Below are 18,553 nucleotides of genomic sequence, written 5' to 3' on the forward strand. Positions count from 1 at the left end.
GACTTTTTTGGTGGTTAATTAGAAGTCTCACAGTCTGTCCTGTCCCAGCTGGCTTAGAACCATGATCCTCAGATCTCAGCCTCTAGAGTAGTTAGGGTTACAGGTATAAGCCACTGGTACCTGGGCTCCTCTGGTATTTTTTTTAAGGCATAGCATGTTGTTCAGGATGGTATAATAATATACTTGTAGATTCTAGATATTGCTTTCATCATCTTAACTGATCATTTTCCTTTGTTGTGGTACTCATAGCTCATATTGTCACCATTACTTGTCTAATTATTAATTTATAGTGCTGAGGCACAAGATATTGAATCATTAATATGTTGTTACTCCTTTTACAAGACAGTTTAAAAAAATGTGTCGAAACCTGGACAGTAGGGTTTTGAAGAACTAGCATAAAGATATTAACAACATTTAATTTATTTTACCAGTCCTCGGGCTTGAACTCAGGGTCTAGGCATTGTCCCTGAGCTTCTTTTGCTCAAGGCTAGCACTCTACCACTTGAGCCACAGTGCCACTTCTGGCTTTTTCTGTTTATGTGGTACTGAGAAATTGAACCCAGGGCTTCATGCATGCTAGGCAAGCTCTCTACCACTAAGCCACATTCCTAGCCAACATTTCATTTTTATATCCATCCATTCTAAAAATAAGAACTCAATAAAGCCTAGGGCATCCACTTGTACCTGTTGCTGCTTCTTTTTATTCTGATCCCTTTGAGCTCATTCTAAATTCATGAAGTAGAATTCAAAACCAATCATATCTCAGATTTGAAGTATATACTCAAACTGATTCTTATTAGAAACTCAGAATATCAGAGAAATTATCAGCAAAAAAATTAAAAGAATCTAAACTGGGCACCAGTGGCTCACGCCTGTAATCCTAACTACTCAGGAGGCCGAGATCTGAGGATTACAGTTCAAAGCCAGCCCAGGCAGGAAAGTCGGTGAGACTCCTATCTGCAATAAACCACTAGAAATCTGGAAGTGGTGCTGTGCCTCAAGTGGTAGAGCGCTCGCCTTGAGCTGAAGAGGGCAGGGACAGAGCTCAAGCCCAGAGTTCAAGCCCCATGACTGACCAAAAAAAAAAAAAAAATCTACTATAAGTGAATTAAAGTAAGGAAATGACTGATGATGAAGCATCATATATTTTATTTCATATTTTAGTTTTTACTTTTCAGTCCCTATTGAGATGTCTGAAATATAAAGAGAAGTTTGGGGCTACAAGTGTAGCCCAATGGTAGAGCATTTTCTTAGCATGTGTGAGGCTATGCTAAGTGAAAGAGGAACAGTACTATATGATCCTTCCTTCCTTCTTTCCTCCCTCCCTCCCTCCCCTCCCTCCCTCCCTTCCCTCCCTCCCTCCCTCCCTCCTTCCTTCCTTCCTTCTTTTCCTTCCTTCTTTCCTTCCTTCCTTCCTTCCTCCCTCCCCCCTCTCTTTCTTTCTTTTTCTCTCTCTCTCTCTTTCTTTTTCTCTCTCTCTCTCTCTTTCTTTTTTTCTCTCTTTCTCTCTTTCTTTCTTTCCTTTCTTTCTTTCTTTCTTTCTTTCTTTCTTTCTTTCTTCTTTCTTTCTTTCTTTCTTTCTTTCTTTCTTTCTTTCTTTCTTTCTTTCTTTCTTTCTTTCTTTCTTTCTTTCTTTCTTTCTTTCTTTCTTTCTTTCTTTCTTTCTTTCATGGGGCCTGGGCACTGTCCCTCAGCTCTTCAGCTCAAGGACAGCGCTCTACTACTGGAGCCACAGCACCACTTTCCAGCTTTTTCTGCCTATGTGGTGCTGTGGCAAGTACTCTGCCACTGAGCCACCTTCCTAGCCTCTTTCTTTCTTTCTTTCTTTCTTTCTTTCTTTCTTTCTTTCTTTCTTTCTTTCTTTCTTTCTTTCTTTCTTTCTTTCTTTTCTTTCTTTCTTTCTTTCTTTCTTTCTTTCTTTCTTTCTTTCTTCTCTCTTCTCTCTCTTTCTCTCTTTCTCTCCTTACTTCCCTCCCTCCCCTTCCTTTTCTTCCGTGGGCACATGCGCGCCCACGGACACACACACACACACACACACACACACACACACACACACACACGAAATGAAAATCACCTCTGACACACACACACACACACACACACCCGAAATGAAAATCACCTCTGACACACACACACACACACACACACACACACACACACACGAAATGAAAATCACCTCTGACACACACACACACACACACACACACCCGAAATGAAAATCACCTCTGACACACACACACACATACACACACACACACACACACACACACACACACACACACACACACACACACACACACACACACACACACACACACACACACACACACACACACACACACCCGAAATGAAAATCACCTTCTGACTTCCACTGAGTACAATGAATAGCAACAATTTAACAAATACTAGTATAACCTACTGGGCATATCAACTTATAGTAATAGGCTATTTTAGTACACCGTTTTATAGGACAAATATGGTATAGATTCAGTGATAAGAACAAATTGGAGATCAGATATTCTTTTCCTCTTTCTTCTGTGATGTAGTACATAGACTTCCTTCACAATAGGGAAATGTGGTAGGAAATCTTAACTATTCTCTTGTTGGTCAGGGGAAGAATATAATATTTTGGTGGTACTGAAGTTTGAACTCAGGACCTTGTACTTGCTAGACAGACATTCTACCATTTTGTGCCATGTCTGCAGCTTCTCCTTTTGTTGTTGCTTTATTTTTTGCCAGTCTGGGGCTTGAACTTGGGGCCTGGGTGCTGTCTCTGAGCTTTGTGCTCAAGGCTAGTACCCTACTTTTTTTTTTTTGGTCGGTCATGGGGCCTGAACTCTGGGCCTGGGCACTGTCCCTCAGCTCTTCAGCTCAAGGCTAGCACTCTACCACTTGAGCCACAATGCCACTTCCGGCTTTTTTTCTGCTTAGGTGATGCTGAAGAATTGAACCCAGGGCTCATGCATGCAAGGCAAGCACTCTACCACTGAGCCACCTTCCCAGCCCCTGCTTTAGTTATTTTTGAAATAGGGTATCATGTTTATACTTGGGCTGGGCTGGATAGCAATTTTGCTAATTATGGTTCTGACAGGCATGTGTCAACTACACCCAGATTTTTTTCTGGTACTAGTCCTTGTAGGCAGGTACATTACCATTTGAATCATACCCCTAGCCTCGTTATGCTTTTTTTTTGTATAGGTATATAGGCTGCTTGGTGCAGCTCAGACACCAGTCCTCCTAACCTATACCTCCTGCATGTCTAGCATGACATGCCTTCCTACCCCCTCTTCTGTTTCTTTCTTCATTCCTTCCTTCATTCCTGTCTTCATTCCTTCCTTCTTCCCTCCCTTCTTTTTGTCTTGTCTTGTTTTTTGGTACTGGGGCTTGAACTCAAGGCCTGGGTGCTATCCCTGATCATTTTTACTCAAGGCTGGTGCTCTACCACTTTGAGCCACCGTGCCACTTCGAGGTTTTTGGTGGTTAATTGGAGACAAGAGTCATGGGCTTACCTGCCCAGGCTGACTTTGAACCACAGTCTTCAAATCTAAGCCTCCTGAGTAGCTAGGATTACAAACATGAGGCATAGTGTCTGGCTTTCTTGATTTTTTTTTTTTTTGTCAGTGGTGGGGCTTGAACTCTGGTCTCGATTTCTTAAAGTTGCTTCTCATGCATATTTTGGCTATAACTTTATGATGATTCATCTTTATTAGCTGTTTCTAAGGCATGCCTTTTTTTTTTTTATAGAAAGAACACATCTCTTATATGTTTACATACTTAATTAAATTGCACAATTCTGAGAAATTCAGTGGGTACAGTGAACTTCCGGGGAAAGGTAATTAGTAAGCCAACAGTCCTGGTGGGAGTAAGGGAGTGTACATTTCATAGCAGCCACCTGTAGTAAGCATGCTGGGGGAACCTAAATATTGAGCAGTAGAAGGGAGGTTGTTTAAGACCTATCTGCAGGGGCTGGGAATGTGGCTTAGCCTAGCATACATGAAGCTCTGGGTTTGATTCCTTGGTACTACATAAACAGAAATAGCTGGAAGTGGCTCTGACTCAAGTGGTAGAGTTAGCCTTGAGCACAGAGAGACTCAGGGACAATGCTCAGGCCCTTAGTTCAAGCTCTAGGACTGGCAAAAAAAGAGAAATGTTTGCAGAAGAAATTTTTTTTTCTCACTTAATGTATCCTGAACCTCTTTCCTGTCTGAAAGGTGAGATTTACGAGTGTTTTTAATGGCTACCTGGTATTGATTATACAAATGTTTGGCTGGGTTCTTGTTTACATCAACATAAAGCAGTTCTGACTTACCTAAACAGAAAAGAAAATTGTTTATAGATGATTAGATTGTTTATAAAGTCAACAGAAAGGAATGTCAGTCAAGCTTGGAAAGCAAACCTAAAACAAGCCAAGGGCATACCTCAGGAACCACCATTGGCTTTCAGGACTTTTAGCATTGCCATAGCTGACTGGTCTTCTTTCCCTCTCCCTCCCTTCCACTCTCCCTCCCTGTATCTCCCTGTTTCTTTCCTTTTTCTTCCCCTTACTTGCTTTCTTCATTTATTTGATAGGGTTTTGGTATGGAGGCCTCAAACTCAGAATTGTCCTCAAGTATCTTATATGCTTACCACCTGTGTATCTTCATTAATGAGTTGTCTGTTTAGGACATTGACTCATTCTTTAATCAGTTTGTTTCTTAGAACAGCATATTTAAATCATTAAAACTTGTAAAGACATTTTTTGTATGTTTATTAGGGTAATTAGCATCATTATCCTTGTAGTGGTAGGTTTTATAAACTTGATAACATGCCAGAAATATTTGGTCAATTTTGTCATTTCCAAGCTCGTGCCTATAAGCCTAGCTACTCAGGAGGCTGAAATGTAAGGATCAAAGTTTAAAGCCAGCCTGGGAAGACAGAATGGACAGATTCTTTTTTTAGCTGAATGAAATATGATGATGATGATGATGATGATGATGATGATGATGATGTAGTTGAACAAAGAGGTTGTAATTCCATAAGTCAGGTTATGAGTACAATGATTCCTGATCAATGTCACCCCTTCCTTCCTTCTCCAGATTATTTCCAATTAACTAGTGAAAAGCTGGAAGTAGAGGTGTAATTCAAGGATATAATGCCATCTATGAGCCAAAACACTGAGGAAGAGCATGAAGCCTGAGTTTCAACATTGTCATTTATCCTTTCCAACCTTATCAAACTTGTATCATTTTTATAGTTTATCACTTCTTTTTGTTATTGTTGTAGGTCGTGGGGGTTGAATTCTGGGCCTGGACGCTGTCCCTCAGCTCTTCAGCTCAAGTCTAGCTCTCTACCACTTGAGCCACAGTGCCACTTCTGGCTTTTTCTGCTTATGTGGTGTCTGCTTATGTGGAATCAAACCCAGGGCCTCATGCATGCAAGGCAAGCATTCTACCACTGAGCCACCTTCCCAGCCCCTACCACTTCTTTTTTGAGGGTGGGTGGGGATCCTGGAATTTGAACTTAAGAGCCTTACTCTTGTTAGGCGGGCACTCTACCACTTGAGTCAGGATTCTAGTTTAGTTCCTTAACCAGCTATAGCAAATATAAATATATTCCAGTGTTCTCTACATAAATGGTAAGATATTGGTAGTTGTTTTTAGTTTTTATTTTATTTTTTTCACACAGCCATCCACTCATTGAGTATGATAATATATCATCCAGCTGACCTTTAGAAAGTTCTACTTTTTTAAAAATAAATTTTCTTAATTGTGAAAATACCGTATAGAAGGGTTACCATTACATGAGCCAAGGTAATAAGTACATTTGTTATCAAGGATTGTTGCTTCCTCCTTTGTACAATGGGTCCACCTGTTTGTTTATTTTTTGTCGTGGAGCTTGAACTCTGGGCCTGGGCACTGTCCTGAGCTTTTCAGCTCAAGACTAGTGCTCTACCACTTGAGCCACAGTGCCACTTCTGGCTTTTTCTGTTTATGTGGTGTTGAGGAATCGAACCCAGGGCCTCATGCATGCCAGACAAGCATTGTACCACTGAGCCACCTTCCCAGCCCTTGGTTTTATTTTTTATATGTATTTAATATTTTTAAATGAGTGGTTTGGGGGTATTCTTTTGCATTTTTCTCCATGGGGAAAGCTGTAGTTGGTGCTAGTGGGAAGACTGATGGGTCTGGGGTTAAATTGTCATTAATAAAAAGCTGAAACAGGGCTGGGAAGGTGGCTCAGTGGTAGAGCGCTTGCCTTGCATGCCTGAGGCCCTGGGTTCGATTCCTCAGCATCACATAAGCAAAAAGAAAAAAGCCGGAAGTGGTGCTGTGGCTCAAGTGGTAGAGCACTAGCCTTGAGCTGAAGAGCTGAGGGACAGCACCCAGGCCCAGAGTTCAGGCCCCAGGACCGGACCCCAAAAAAAAAAAAAAAAAAGCTGAAACAATATGGAAGCTCTTGATCTGGTGGCTCACACCTGTAATCCTAGTACTCAGGAGGCTGAGATGAGAGGATTGCAGTTCAAAGCCAGCCTGGGAAGAAAAGTCTTTGGGACTCATCTCCAGTTAACTCCAAAAAACTGGAAGTGGAGCTATGACTTAAGTGGTAGCATGCCAGCTTTGAGCACAACCCAGGCCCTGAATTCAAGCCCTAGGAGACACACACACACACACACACAGGAGACACACACACACACACACACACACACACACACACACACACACACACACACACACACACACACACACACACACACACACACACACACACACACACACACACACACACACACACACACACACACACACCCCAAGACACACACACACACACCCCAAGAGGGAAAAACACACACTGAAAGCATGTTTAAACATCTATTATGGACCATGGCTGAAAGCATGTTTAAACATCTATTATGGACCATGGCAGTGGGGCTGAAGCCCTGGGGAAAAGCAGGTAGATTGAGAAATGCCTCTGCATTTCTGGGAAACCTGTCCTCATAGATGTTCTTTACATGGAATCAATATTTTTGAGCATTCTCACCATATTGCCCCCTTCCTTGCTCTTTTTTTATTTCTCTCTTTTGCCATTATTAAGATAATACTTTGCCTATTAAGATAATACTTTGAGGCTGTTGCTAGCTTTGGACTCCTAAGTGGATATGTTTGATTTTTAGCTTCCATTTAATTAATTAATGCCAGTCCAAGGACTTGAACTTAGAGTCTAGTTGCTGTCCCAGAGCTTTTTGCTCAAGGCTAGCACTCTACCACTTGAGCTATCCAACTACTTCCAGCTTTTTGGTTGTTAATTGGCGATAAGTCTTACAGACTTTCCTGTCTGGTCTAGCTTTGAACCATTATCCTCAGATCTTAGCCTCCTCAGTGGCTGGGATTATAGGTGTGAGCTACCAGCACTCAACTACCTTCTCTTTTTTAAAAAAAATTGTAGTACTTGGGTTTGAACTCAGGGCCTTGTGCTTGATAGGCAGGTACTCTACTACTTGAGCCATGCCCACAGCCACATTGTTGTTCCTTAATTTGAATGTTTTGACCTTACTGGTATGAGTATTAACAGTTAATCTTTTAGGAGTGGTCAAATGAAAGGAACAATTATACTTTAAAGCATACACCTGCCCATACCTGCTGTTTCATCAGGAATCCAAGTCCTTTGTTTATATATTAACAGTTGTCTGAGGAAATAAATTAGACTTAATATTTGGGAAACAGGTTAAGTAATAAGATTAATTTTCATTTTAAAGGCTTACACAATTTAAGGAATGCATTATATCAAGTAACAGAGAAGCTAATGCTTTCCCTTTTGTTTATAGTTTACAGGTGGCAGTGATTTTAAATAAAAAGCAAGTAGGTAGAATTAAATTGATATGGAAAAACTTGTGTAGATGCCCTGAAGGCAGCTAGGACAGTGTTGCTTGCATACCTAGAAATGATCCATATATTTAACAAAACAGGCAAGTTTTTTTTTTCTTTGTGGGTTGTGGGGCTTGAACTCTGGGCCTGGGTGCTGTCCCTCAGTTCTTCAGCTCAAGGCTAGCTAGCTCTGTACCACTTGAGCCACAACGCCACTTCTGGCTTTTTCTGTTTATGTGGTGCTGAGGAACTTGAACCCAGGGCCTCGTGCATGCGAGGCAAGCACTCTACCACTGAGCCACCTTCTCAGCCATAGGCAAGTTTTTGTAGCCCTGGTATAATAGAATTGGAGTATTTAGGCTGTTTTAAAATGTTATCATTGCCTGGCACTGGTGGCTCACACCTGTAATCCTAGCTATTCAGGAGGCTAAGATCTGAGAATCTCGGATTTAAGCAAGGCAGGGCAGAAAAGTCTTTGAGACTCTTATTAGTGTGACTAATATTGTGACTCTTATTAGTCACAAAAAGCCAGAAGTGGAGCTGTGGTTCAAGTGGTAAAGTGCTAGCCTTGAGCACAAAAGCTCAGGGACAGCAGTTAGGCCCAAAGTTCAAGCCCTAGGACTGGCAAAAAAAGTTATCATTGATCTTGATGAATTATTTCAGTTTTGGTAACTCCTGGAGGTCAAGAGGATTATGGTTCAAGGCCAACCTGAGAACAATATTAGACTCCATTTCAGCAAGGTATCTGGGCATGGTGCCTGTTATTCCAGCTACCCATGAGGCCTAAGTAGGATTGTGGGCCAGGCCAGTCTGGGTGAAAACTATGAAACTATATGTGAAAAATAACTAAAAGCAAAAAAGTCCTGGAGGCTGAGGATGTGCCTTAAATGGTAGAGCACCTGCCTAGCAAGCATGAGGACCCTGAGTTCAAAACCTAGTACCAAAGCATTATAATAAATGGCATACAAATAGTGGAAAGGACCCTATAGCCTTTTTTTTTTTGGTCAGTTGTGGGGCTTGAACTCTGGGCCTGGATGTGGTCCCTGAGCTCTTCAGCTCAAGGCAAATGCTCTACCACTGGAGCCACAGCGCCACTTCCAGTTTTCTGGTGGTTAATTGGAGATAAGAGTCTCATGGACTTCCCTGCCCGGGCTGTCTTTGAACCGTGATCCTCAGATCTCAGCCTCCTGATTAGCTAGGATTACAGGCATGAGCCACCAGTACCCAGTCCCTATAACATTCTTATTTATGCACAATATAGCCTATAATAGCCACTGATGTAGTTGATTTTTCCCTTTTACTGCTCTACAACTGCATTCCATTACTTCTTCCTTTCAGCTCCTGTATTTGGAGGTTTTCATTTGCCTGAGTATCTTTATATTTTGATTAGTACTATTTCTACATATGTGTACATACAAAAACAGCAGAAGGCGTTATTTTTATGTTTTTAAACTTTTGTATTCTTCTGCAATTTTTCCTCAATTCTGTGGGATTTCTCCCAGTTGCTGCTTGTAGCTCTAGTTCAGTGTTTCTCAGCTTTGGTGCTATTGGCATTTGGGGCTAGATGATTTTTCATTATGACAACTTTTCTTACCCATTGTAGCAGTGTCTCTAGCCTCTACTCACTAGATGCCAGGAACACTCAGGATGAAGATATCACCCTGATGTAGGGCAACTCAAAATGTCTACAGGCTTTATCAGATGTCCTGTTGTTGTTTTTTTTTGTGCCAGTCCTGGGGCTTGACCTCAAGATTGAGCATTGTCTTTGTGCTTTTGTGCTCAAGGCCAGTGCTCTACCACTTGAGCCACAACTCTACCTCTGGATTTTTTGTATTTAATTGGAGATAAGAGTCTCACAGATGGGCTGGGAAGGTGGCTCAGTGGTAGAGTGCTTGTCTAGCATGTATGAGGCCCTGGGTTCGATTCCTCAGCACCACATAAACAGAAAAAGCTGGAAGTGGTGCTGTGGCTCAAGTGTGGTAGAGTGCTAGCCTTGAGCTGAAGAGCTGAGGGACAGTGCCCAGGCCCAGTGTTCAAGCCCCACGACTGACCAAAAAAAATAAAAAGAGTCTCCAGATTTTCCTGCCTGGACTGAGAGTGATTCTCAGATCTCAGGCTCCTGAGTAGTGGGAATACAGGTGTGAGCCACCAGTAAGACGTCCTGTTCATGGCAAAAACCAAAGGGGTAAGAAGTATTAAATTAGTTCCATGCCTCTTCCTAGTGTGCACCACTACCCTTGCTCATTCATTTTAACTACTCTATTATGATTCACTATATTGTCTCACAACCTAGTTGTCCATTTTCTTGTGGATGGATATTTAGGTTATTTCCAACATTAACTATTAAGAGTACTGTTGCATTGGACATTTTGCTCATCTCAGATGTGACAAGGGCTCAGTTGTGAAAATGTTGAGTTCTACTTTATCAGATAACATTAAAAGTTTCCATAATTGTACTAATTTGCAATAACCAGACGAATAAGAAAGGTTTAGCTGGATGCTGGTGACTCAGGCCTGTAGTCCTACCTAGTCAGGAGCTTGAGATCTGAAGATCAAAGTTTAAATCCAGCCACAGAAGACAAATCTGAGAGACTCTTATCTCCAATTAATCACCTTGAGCACACAAAAATATGCTCAAGGTAAGTACCCAGGCCCTGAATTTAAGCTCCAGGAACAGCTCCCCCCTCCCCCCCCATCACACACACACTTGAAAAAAGAACTCAATTTTTACTGTGTGACAATTAGAACCTCTCACAAGCATGGGGACTAATTATTTTAGGGGAATTGAAAACTAATGTTTGAGCTTCTGTGATCAGCCTTAAGATGTTTTGAGCAAATGAGTCTTCATACAAATCATATTTTATACTGGCTTTGTGCAGTTTGTTTCCAAACCAGAGGTGAGGTTGTGGTCACAGTGCTGCTCTTCCTCTTGGCAGAGATCTTCATTTGTGTTTAGGGAGTGGCTAAACATACTCTACTCACCCGAAGTTGTTTCCCTTGGTGTTGGATGCACTTGCTCTCAGAGGCACTCATTACTAATAGCTACAAGCCAGGCTTGTCTCTTTGATATTGTGATTTCCCAAAGCCTTCATCCCTCCCCTCCTTAAAGTTGTTTATTCTCTTATTCCGTTTCATGAGTCATTTTGCTAAGTGCCAAGTGAGGTTATATTAGATGTTCCTGGCTTCATACTTGTCTGTTAAACATTTACAATTTGAAAGATCTATTACAAAATCAATTAGAATTGTATACATATGTATCTGTGTAACAGAGTAGTAGGAGTGACATGGAATTCCTCTGAGGTCGTGTGTGTGTGTGTGTGTGTGTGTGTGTGTGTGTGTGTGTGTGTGTGTGTTAAAGTCTAAGTAAGTAGGATTTTGAGCTAACAATACAGGCGAGTTATGGAAGCGGAAGGAAATACCTATGTATTCACAGTTGATTTGACATGCTTAAACTAGGCTTAGTGGTAATACGATGGCCTGAATGTAATTTTCATCTGGGTTTAGACATTCTGCCTTCTCCAATGTATAATTGTCAGTTTAATAATATATTTGTTTTTGTAGTGGTGAGAATTGAACTCAGGGCCTCACATGATAGGCAGGTGCCTGACCACTTGCTCTCTCTCCATAGCCCATGACTATTCAGTTTTTTTTGGATCCGGATGTGGGGCCTGAACTCTGGGCCTGGGCGCTGTCCCTCAGCTCTTCAGCTCAAGGCTAGCGCTCTACCACTTGAGCCACAGCGCCACTCTGGCTTTTTTCTTTTTGCTTATGTGGTGCTGAGGAATCGAACCCAGGGCCTCAGGCATGCAAGGCAAGCGCTCTACCACTGAGCCATCTTCCCAGCTCCAACTATTCAGTTTTGTTTTTGTTTTTGTTTTGTCAGTGGTGGGGCTTAAACTCTGGGCCTGGGTGTGGTCCCTCAACACTTCAGCTCAAGGCCAGTGCTCTGTCACTTGAGCCACAGTGCCACTTCCAGTTTTCTGGTGGTTAATTGGAGATAAGAGTCTCACGGTCTTTTCTGCCCAGGCTGGCTTTGAACCTCGATCCTCAGATCTCAGCCTCCTGAGTAGCTAGGATTACAGGCGTGAGCCACCGGCACCTGGCAACACATATCTGTATTGTATAATGGCCAAATGAGGCAAGGATGTGTATCTGCAGTATATTTCAGGCTCACTGAGGGATTAAAAGACACTAGCTAATGCTGGGCACAGTTCAAAGTCAGCCCAGGCAGGAAAGTCCGTGAAACTCTTTTTTTTTTTGGGTCCTGTCCTGGAGCCTAAACTCTGGGCCTGGGCACTGTCCCTCAGCTCTTCAGCTCAAGGCTAGCACTCTACCACTTGAGCCACAGCACCACTTTTGGCTTTTTTCTTTTTGCTTATGTGGTGCTGAGGAATCGAACCCAGGGCCTCATGCATGCAAGGCAAGCGCTCTACCACTGAGCCACCTTCCCAGCCCAAGTCCGTGAAAGTCTTATCTCCAATAAACCACCAGAAAACTGGAAGTGGCACTGTAGCTCAAGTGGTAGAGTGCTCGCCTTGAGCTGAAGAGCTCAGGGACAGCGCCCAAGCCCAGAGTTCAAGCCCTATGACCGACCAAAAAAAAAAAACCAATACAGATGTGTGTATGTACATTGCCTGGTCCCCTATAAATAGTTGTTATTTGACAATAAAGAAGATACAATGGTTGCCAAGACAACTGGCCTGGATACTTCAAAAAATTACTTCACTGGGGAAATAAGATAGGATGAAGATGGTTCCAGGATATAGAATACAGAACAACCAAGTGCAATGTTGTAAACCTTGACTGGATCCTAATGTGAGAAAAGGAAAGCAATAGAGGCTGCTCTTGGAACATCTGGGAGATTTTCAATACACAATGGGTATTGCATATAATCATTAATATATTTTTTTGGGGGGTCCAGTCGTGGGGCCTGAACTCTGGGCCAAGGCGCTGTCCCTTAGCTCTTCAGCTCAAGGCTAGCGCTCTACCACTTGAGCCACAGTGCCACTTCCGGCTTTTTTTTTCTTTTTGCTTATGTGGTACTGAGGAATCGAACCCAGGGCCTCATGCATGCAAGGCAATCGCTTTACCACTGAGCCACCTTCCCAGCCCCTTAATATTCTTTTTTTAAAAAACAATACTAGGAACTGGGCACTGGTGACTCATGCCTGTAATCCTAGCTACTTAGGAGGAGATCTCAGGATCGAGGTTCAAAGCCAGCTCAGGCAGGAAAGTCTCTTATCTCCAGTTAACCACCAGAAAACCACAAGTGACACTGTGGCTCATGTGGTAAAGTGCTAGCCTTAAGCTGAAAAGCTCAGGGGCAGAGTCTAGGCCCAGAGTTCAAGCCCTATAACTGACAACAGCAACAAAACAGTACTATGTTTTGAAGTCAAGGTCTCCTGCTTGCTTAGTAGTTGCTACTTCCCAGCCCTTTTTTGCTTTAGCTGTTTTTCAGCTAGAAATTTGTACTTTTTCATTTACTCAGGGACGACCTCAGACACCAATGCTTCCTAAGTCTTCCATGTAACTGGAATTGTAGGTGTGTACCACCATCATAGTCTCTCATTGATTTTCTTACCTGTGGTAGTAGTCATGTACTTCTGTAAGAGTCCTTATTTTTTGGAAATGAGTGCTGAAGTATCATGATTTCTAAAACTAAAATTCAAATAGTTTAGAAAAATAGAGCAAATATAGCAAAAATGTGCTATTTCTGCTCTTAGGTATTACTGAAATATTTCATAAATTTGTAAAAAAGTAGTTACATATTAACATACATTAACTCCACTGGGTGCTAGTGGCTCTTGACTGTAACCTTAGCTACTTGGAGGGTGAGATCTGAGGATTGTTATTTGAAGCTAGACCCAGCAGGAAAGTATGTGAGACCCGTATTTCTAAATAACTACCAAAAAACCAGAAGTAGAGAGATGACTCCAATGTTAGAACATCAGCCTTGAGTGAAAAAGGTAAGAGACTGTGTAGGCTCCGAGTTTAAGATTCAGTATTGGTAGCCGGGTGCTGGTGGCTCACGCCTGTAATCCTAGCTACTCAGGAGGCTGAGATCTGAGGATCGCGGTTCAAAGCCAGCCCGGGCAGGAGAGACCGTGAGACTCCTATCTCTAATAAACCACCAGAAAACCGGAAGTGGCGCTGTAGCTCAAGTGGTAGAGCGCTCGCCTTGAGCTGAAGAGCTGAGGGACAGCGCCCAGGCCCAGAGTTCAAGCCCCACGACCGACAAAAAAAAAAAAAAAAGATTCAGTATTGGTGCATGTGCACACACACACAAAAAAAACTGTACTATCAAAATATTTTCTATTTTATTAATTTATTTTATTGTTATAGAGGTGATATACAGAGGGGCTACAATTATATGAGTCAGGTAATGAGTACATTTCCTTCTCTACAGTATCTTCTGTTCCCTCATTCTCTCTCAATGCCTCCCTCCCTCCCTTCTTGCTCTTCCTCCCTCCCTCCCTTCCTCCCTCCCATCTCCACACATGAGTTGTGCAGTTCACTTTTATCAGTGTCCAGTGAGTTTCACTGCTTCATTTTTTCACTTTGTTTCCCTTGAGTTCTGTACCACCCCCCCGCCCCTGCAAATCTTCTGAAGATGTACTTTTTTGCCAGTCCTGGGACTTGAACTCAGAGCCTCGGCACTGCTGCTGAGCTTCTTTTGCTCAAGGCTAGCATTCTACCACTTGAGCCACAGCGCTGCTTCTGGCCTTTTCTGGTACTGAGGAATCAAACCCAGGGCTTCATGAATGCTAAGCAAGCATGTTACCACTAAGCCACATTCCCAGCTCCCAAAGATGTACTCTTGAATACACAATACATAAGGTAAAGACAGAACCATCAAAAATACAAACTGAAAAAAATATGAAAAAAGTATCAATACATTCTCCTTGTTGATGTACCTTACAAACATTAGGTGAAAAAATCCAATAACAAAATGTCACATCTTGAATGAATTAATTTATAGGAAATCATCAGTATAGACAAATCCATAGAGATAGGATGTGAATTCATGTCTTCTAGAGGTTCTGAGTAGATGGGAATAGGGAGCAGTTAATGGGTTTCTTTTCGGGGTAAATGGAAATGAGCAACCACATAGTTATTATGGTTGCACCTGTTTGGAAGTATACTGGACCCCACTGAAATGTAGCGCCTTAAAAGGATGAGTTTTCTAGACTCCATTCAGCTGCTATTGGTAGAGGTCTCAGATCCTAGTTGTTTTTGCAGAAGTTCCTCATCATGTGACCTCTCCATATGGCTTCTTATTTATCTCCATGCAAGGCAGATGGCTTCTACTAAATTGGGTGATGCCATTAATGACAAGGAACAGCCTACAGGCCTGCCTTTTCTCTCTTCATAACCTAATCCCAGAAAACAGAGTTACTGCTGCCATTGTCTATTTCCAAAGTCTGGGGCATGTCTGGGGTAAAAGGAGTTCAGTTCCACTTCTTTTTATTTTCTTTTTTCTTTTTGCCAGTCCTGGGGCTTGAACTCAAGGCCTGGGTACTGTTCCTGAACTTCTTTTGCTCAAGGCTCTACCACTTGAGCCACAGTGCCACTTCTGGTTTTTTCTGTGTATGTGGTACTATGGAATCGAACCCAGGGCTTCATGAATGTTAGGCAAGCACTCTACCACTAAGCCACATTCCCAGCCCTGGGTTCCACTTCTTGAAAGAAAGATTGAGAAAGTTAGTGGACAGACAATAGTCAGTGAACAGAATAAATAAGTAAATTATGCACAAAGTTAGAAAATGGTGAGTTCAGTGACACACGCATGCATGCACAGACACACACACACATGCACTTATGTGTGCGTGCATGCATGCACTGTTGTCCTGGGGCTTAAACTCAGGGCCTTGGCACTGTCCCTGAGCTTTTCACTCAAGGTTAGCACTCTTTACCACTTTGAGCCACAGCTCCACTTCTGGTTTTACTGGTGATTAATTGGAGATGAGTGTCCTGGATTTTCCTACCTGGGCTGTCTTCAAACTGTGATTCTCAGATCTCAGCCTCCTGAGTCACCAGCACCCAGCTATGAAAGATATTTTTTTCCTTGTCAGTCACGGGGCTTGAACTCTGGACCTAGGTGCTGTCCCTGAGCGCTTCAGGTCAAGGCGAGCCCTCTCCCATTTGAGCTATAGTGCCACTTTTGGTTTTCTGGTGGTTTATTGGAGATGAGTCTCATGGACATTCTTGCCTGGGCTGGCTTTGAGCCGTGATCATCCTGATCTCAGCTTCCTGAGTAGCTACGTTTACAGGTGTGAGCCACCAGTGCCTGGCTGAAAGATATTTTTAAAAAGATAGAGGCAAAAGGCAAAAGGAGTCAAGGGTATGTGTGCCAAAGGGCTATAAATTTTAATTCTAAAAATTTTAATAAATTTTTTGGGTCCGGTCATGGGGCCTGAACTCTGGGCCTGGGCGCTGTCCCTCAGCTCTTCAGCTCAAGGCGAGCGCTCTACCACTTGAACCACAGCGCCACTTCTGCCTTTTTTCTTTTTGCTTATGTGGTGCTGAGGAATCGAACCCAGGGCCTCAAGCATGCAAGGCAAGCGCTCTACTACTGAGCCACCTTCCCAGCCCAAATTTTAATTCTAAATAAGTTGTTCAACATAGGCCTCAGTAAGAAGGTTAGATTAGAGCCCAAGACTGGAAGTTTAGGAAGTTAGCCAAGCAGACCTCTGGAAGGATAAAGAACCCCACAAGGGGAAGAGCTAAAGCAGAGGCCCTGAGGCCAAGTCCCTGGGGCATGAGTAAGGGCTCTGGAGACATTATGAGTGGCACCTAGAAAGATTTAAGGATGGGATGGGAGGTCAGTGAACACAAGTTCAAGTGGGCTTGTGTAGGTAATCAGCTAGGACATTGGTTGCCGTTGGATAGGTTTTGGCATGCTTGGTTGGGTCTTCATTTTATCTACTTCCAACATTAAGCGAATTTATGTATGGGAAATGAATAGGAAAGCATTGATGAAGTATGTTATTTTTATTAAGTGTTATGGGGTTATTTTAGTTAGCTATAGAAACAAGTTATTATTTTTTGCTTTGTCAAAGGTGAGTAAAACTTTTTCCTAAGCAAGGATAAAAGATTGCTGGTCATATTTTAATTTAATTTTTTTTGCCAGTCCTGGGGCTTGAACTTAAGGCCTGGGCACTATCCCTGAGCTTCTTTTGCCCAAGGCTAGTGCTCTACCACTTGAGCCATAGCATGACTTCTGGCTTTTTCTGTTTATGTGGTACTGAGGAATTGAACCCATGGTTTCATGCATGCTAGGCAAGTGCTCTACCACTAAGCCACATTCCCAGCCTGGTGGTCATACTTTATACTAGCATGCTTTCAGCTGGGGAAGTATGAGGAAAAATTGATGAGGAAAATTCTTTCCATGGCTAAATTAACAAGATTTTTTTTTAAAGACAGGAATTTAAAGAAGAAACGGAAATGGATCCAAGCATGGGTGTGAGTTCTGTCACCATTTCTGTAGAGGGTATGACATGCAATTCCTGCGTTCGGACCATTGAGCAGCAGCTTGGGAAACTGAATGGTGTTCACCACATCAGAGTAAGTTTCCCTGGAAATCAGTGACGTTGACTAGAATCCCATTAGGAGGTTGCTTCTAACATTGGAACAGAACCAGGCATACTGACACATTGACAAGAATGACTGCTGCACTCCTAACCTTGATGCTAAAGAATTTTGGTTTGTCCTGTTAATTCCCCCCTTTTTTTGGTGCCAAACCTGGGGCTTGAACTCAGGGCCTGGGTACTGTCTCTGAGCTTTTGTGCTCAAGGCTAGCACTCTAACACTTGAGCCACAGCTCCACTTCCAGCTTTTTTTTGGTCTGTCATGGGGCTTGAACACTGGGGGGGCACAATCCCTCAGCTCTTCAACTCAAGGCTAGTGCTCTACTACTTGGGCCACAGCTCTACTTCCAGTTTTCTGGTGGTTTATTGGAGATAAGAGTTCCATGGACTTTCCTGCCTGGGCTGGCTTTGAACCATGATCCTCAGATCTCAGCCTCCTGAGTAGCTAGGATTACATGTGTGAGCCATCAGCTCTTGGCTGACTTCTAGCTTTTTGTGGTTAATTGGAGATAACAGTCCCACAGACTTTCTTGTCCAGGCCGGCTTCCAACTATGATCCTCAGATCTCAGCCTCCTGAATAGTTAGGATTATAGATGTGAGCCACAAGTGCCTGGTTTGTTAATTCCCTTTTATTTTTATTTTTTGGGTCCAGTCTTGGGGCCTGAACTCTGGGGACCTGGGCGCTGTCCCTCAGCTCTTCAGCTCAAGGCTAGTGCTCTACCACTTGAGCCAGAGCGCCACTTCTGGCTTTTTTCTTTTTGCTTATGTGGTACTGAGGAATCGAACCCAGGGCCTCATGCATGCAAGGCAAGCGCTCTACCACTGAGCCACCTTCCCAGCCCCTTCCCTTTTATTTTTTATTTTTATTTTATTATCTAGGCCTGGGTGCTATCCCTGAGCTACTTTTTTGCCCAAGGCAAGTGCTCTACCACTTGAGCTATAGCACCACTTCTGGGTTTTTTGAGTATTTTTTTTGGAGATGAGTCTCATGGAGAGCTTCAAACCGTGATCCTCAGATCTCAACCTCTTGAGTATCTAGGATTGCGAGTATGAGCCACCAGTGCCTGGTTGTTAATTCCCTTTTAAAGAGAAAAAGAAAGCTGGACATGTCTGAGCCAGGAGGA

At 42.8% G+C, this 18,553-nt stretch overlaps 1 protein-coding gene across 3 annotated transcripts in view; it reads left to right on the plus strand.

The window, feature by feature from the left end:
* Positions 1-18,553, plus strand: part of Atp7a (ATPase copper transporting alpha) — a 114,201-nt gene that overhangs the window by 31,939 nt on the left and 63,709 nt on the right. For 2 of the 3 annotated variants that reach the window (XM_042668247.1, XM_042668250.1), the window contains exon 2: positions 17,265-17,405. In XM_042668247.1, coding sequence (XP_042524181.1) covers positions 17,286-17,405 — 120 coding nt within the window. In that variant the 5' untranslated portion in view covers positions 17,265-17,285. Of the gene's footprint in view, positions 1-17,260; positions 17,406-18,553 lie in introns of all 3 variants that reach the window. The other variant, XM_042668248.1, reaches the window with a different exon arrangement.

Source organism: Dipodomys spectabilis, unplaced genomic scaffold, assembly GCF_019054845.1.
Source record: "Dipodomys spectabilis isolate Male_0828 unplaced genomic scaffold, ASM1905484v1 ptg000424l, whole genome shotgun sequence".
NCBI lineage: Eukaryota > Metazoa > Chordata > Mammalia > Rodentia > Heteromyidae > Dipodomys > Dipodomys spectabilis.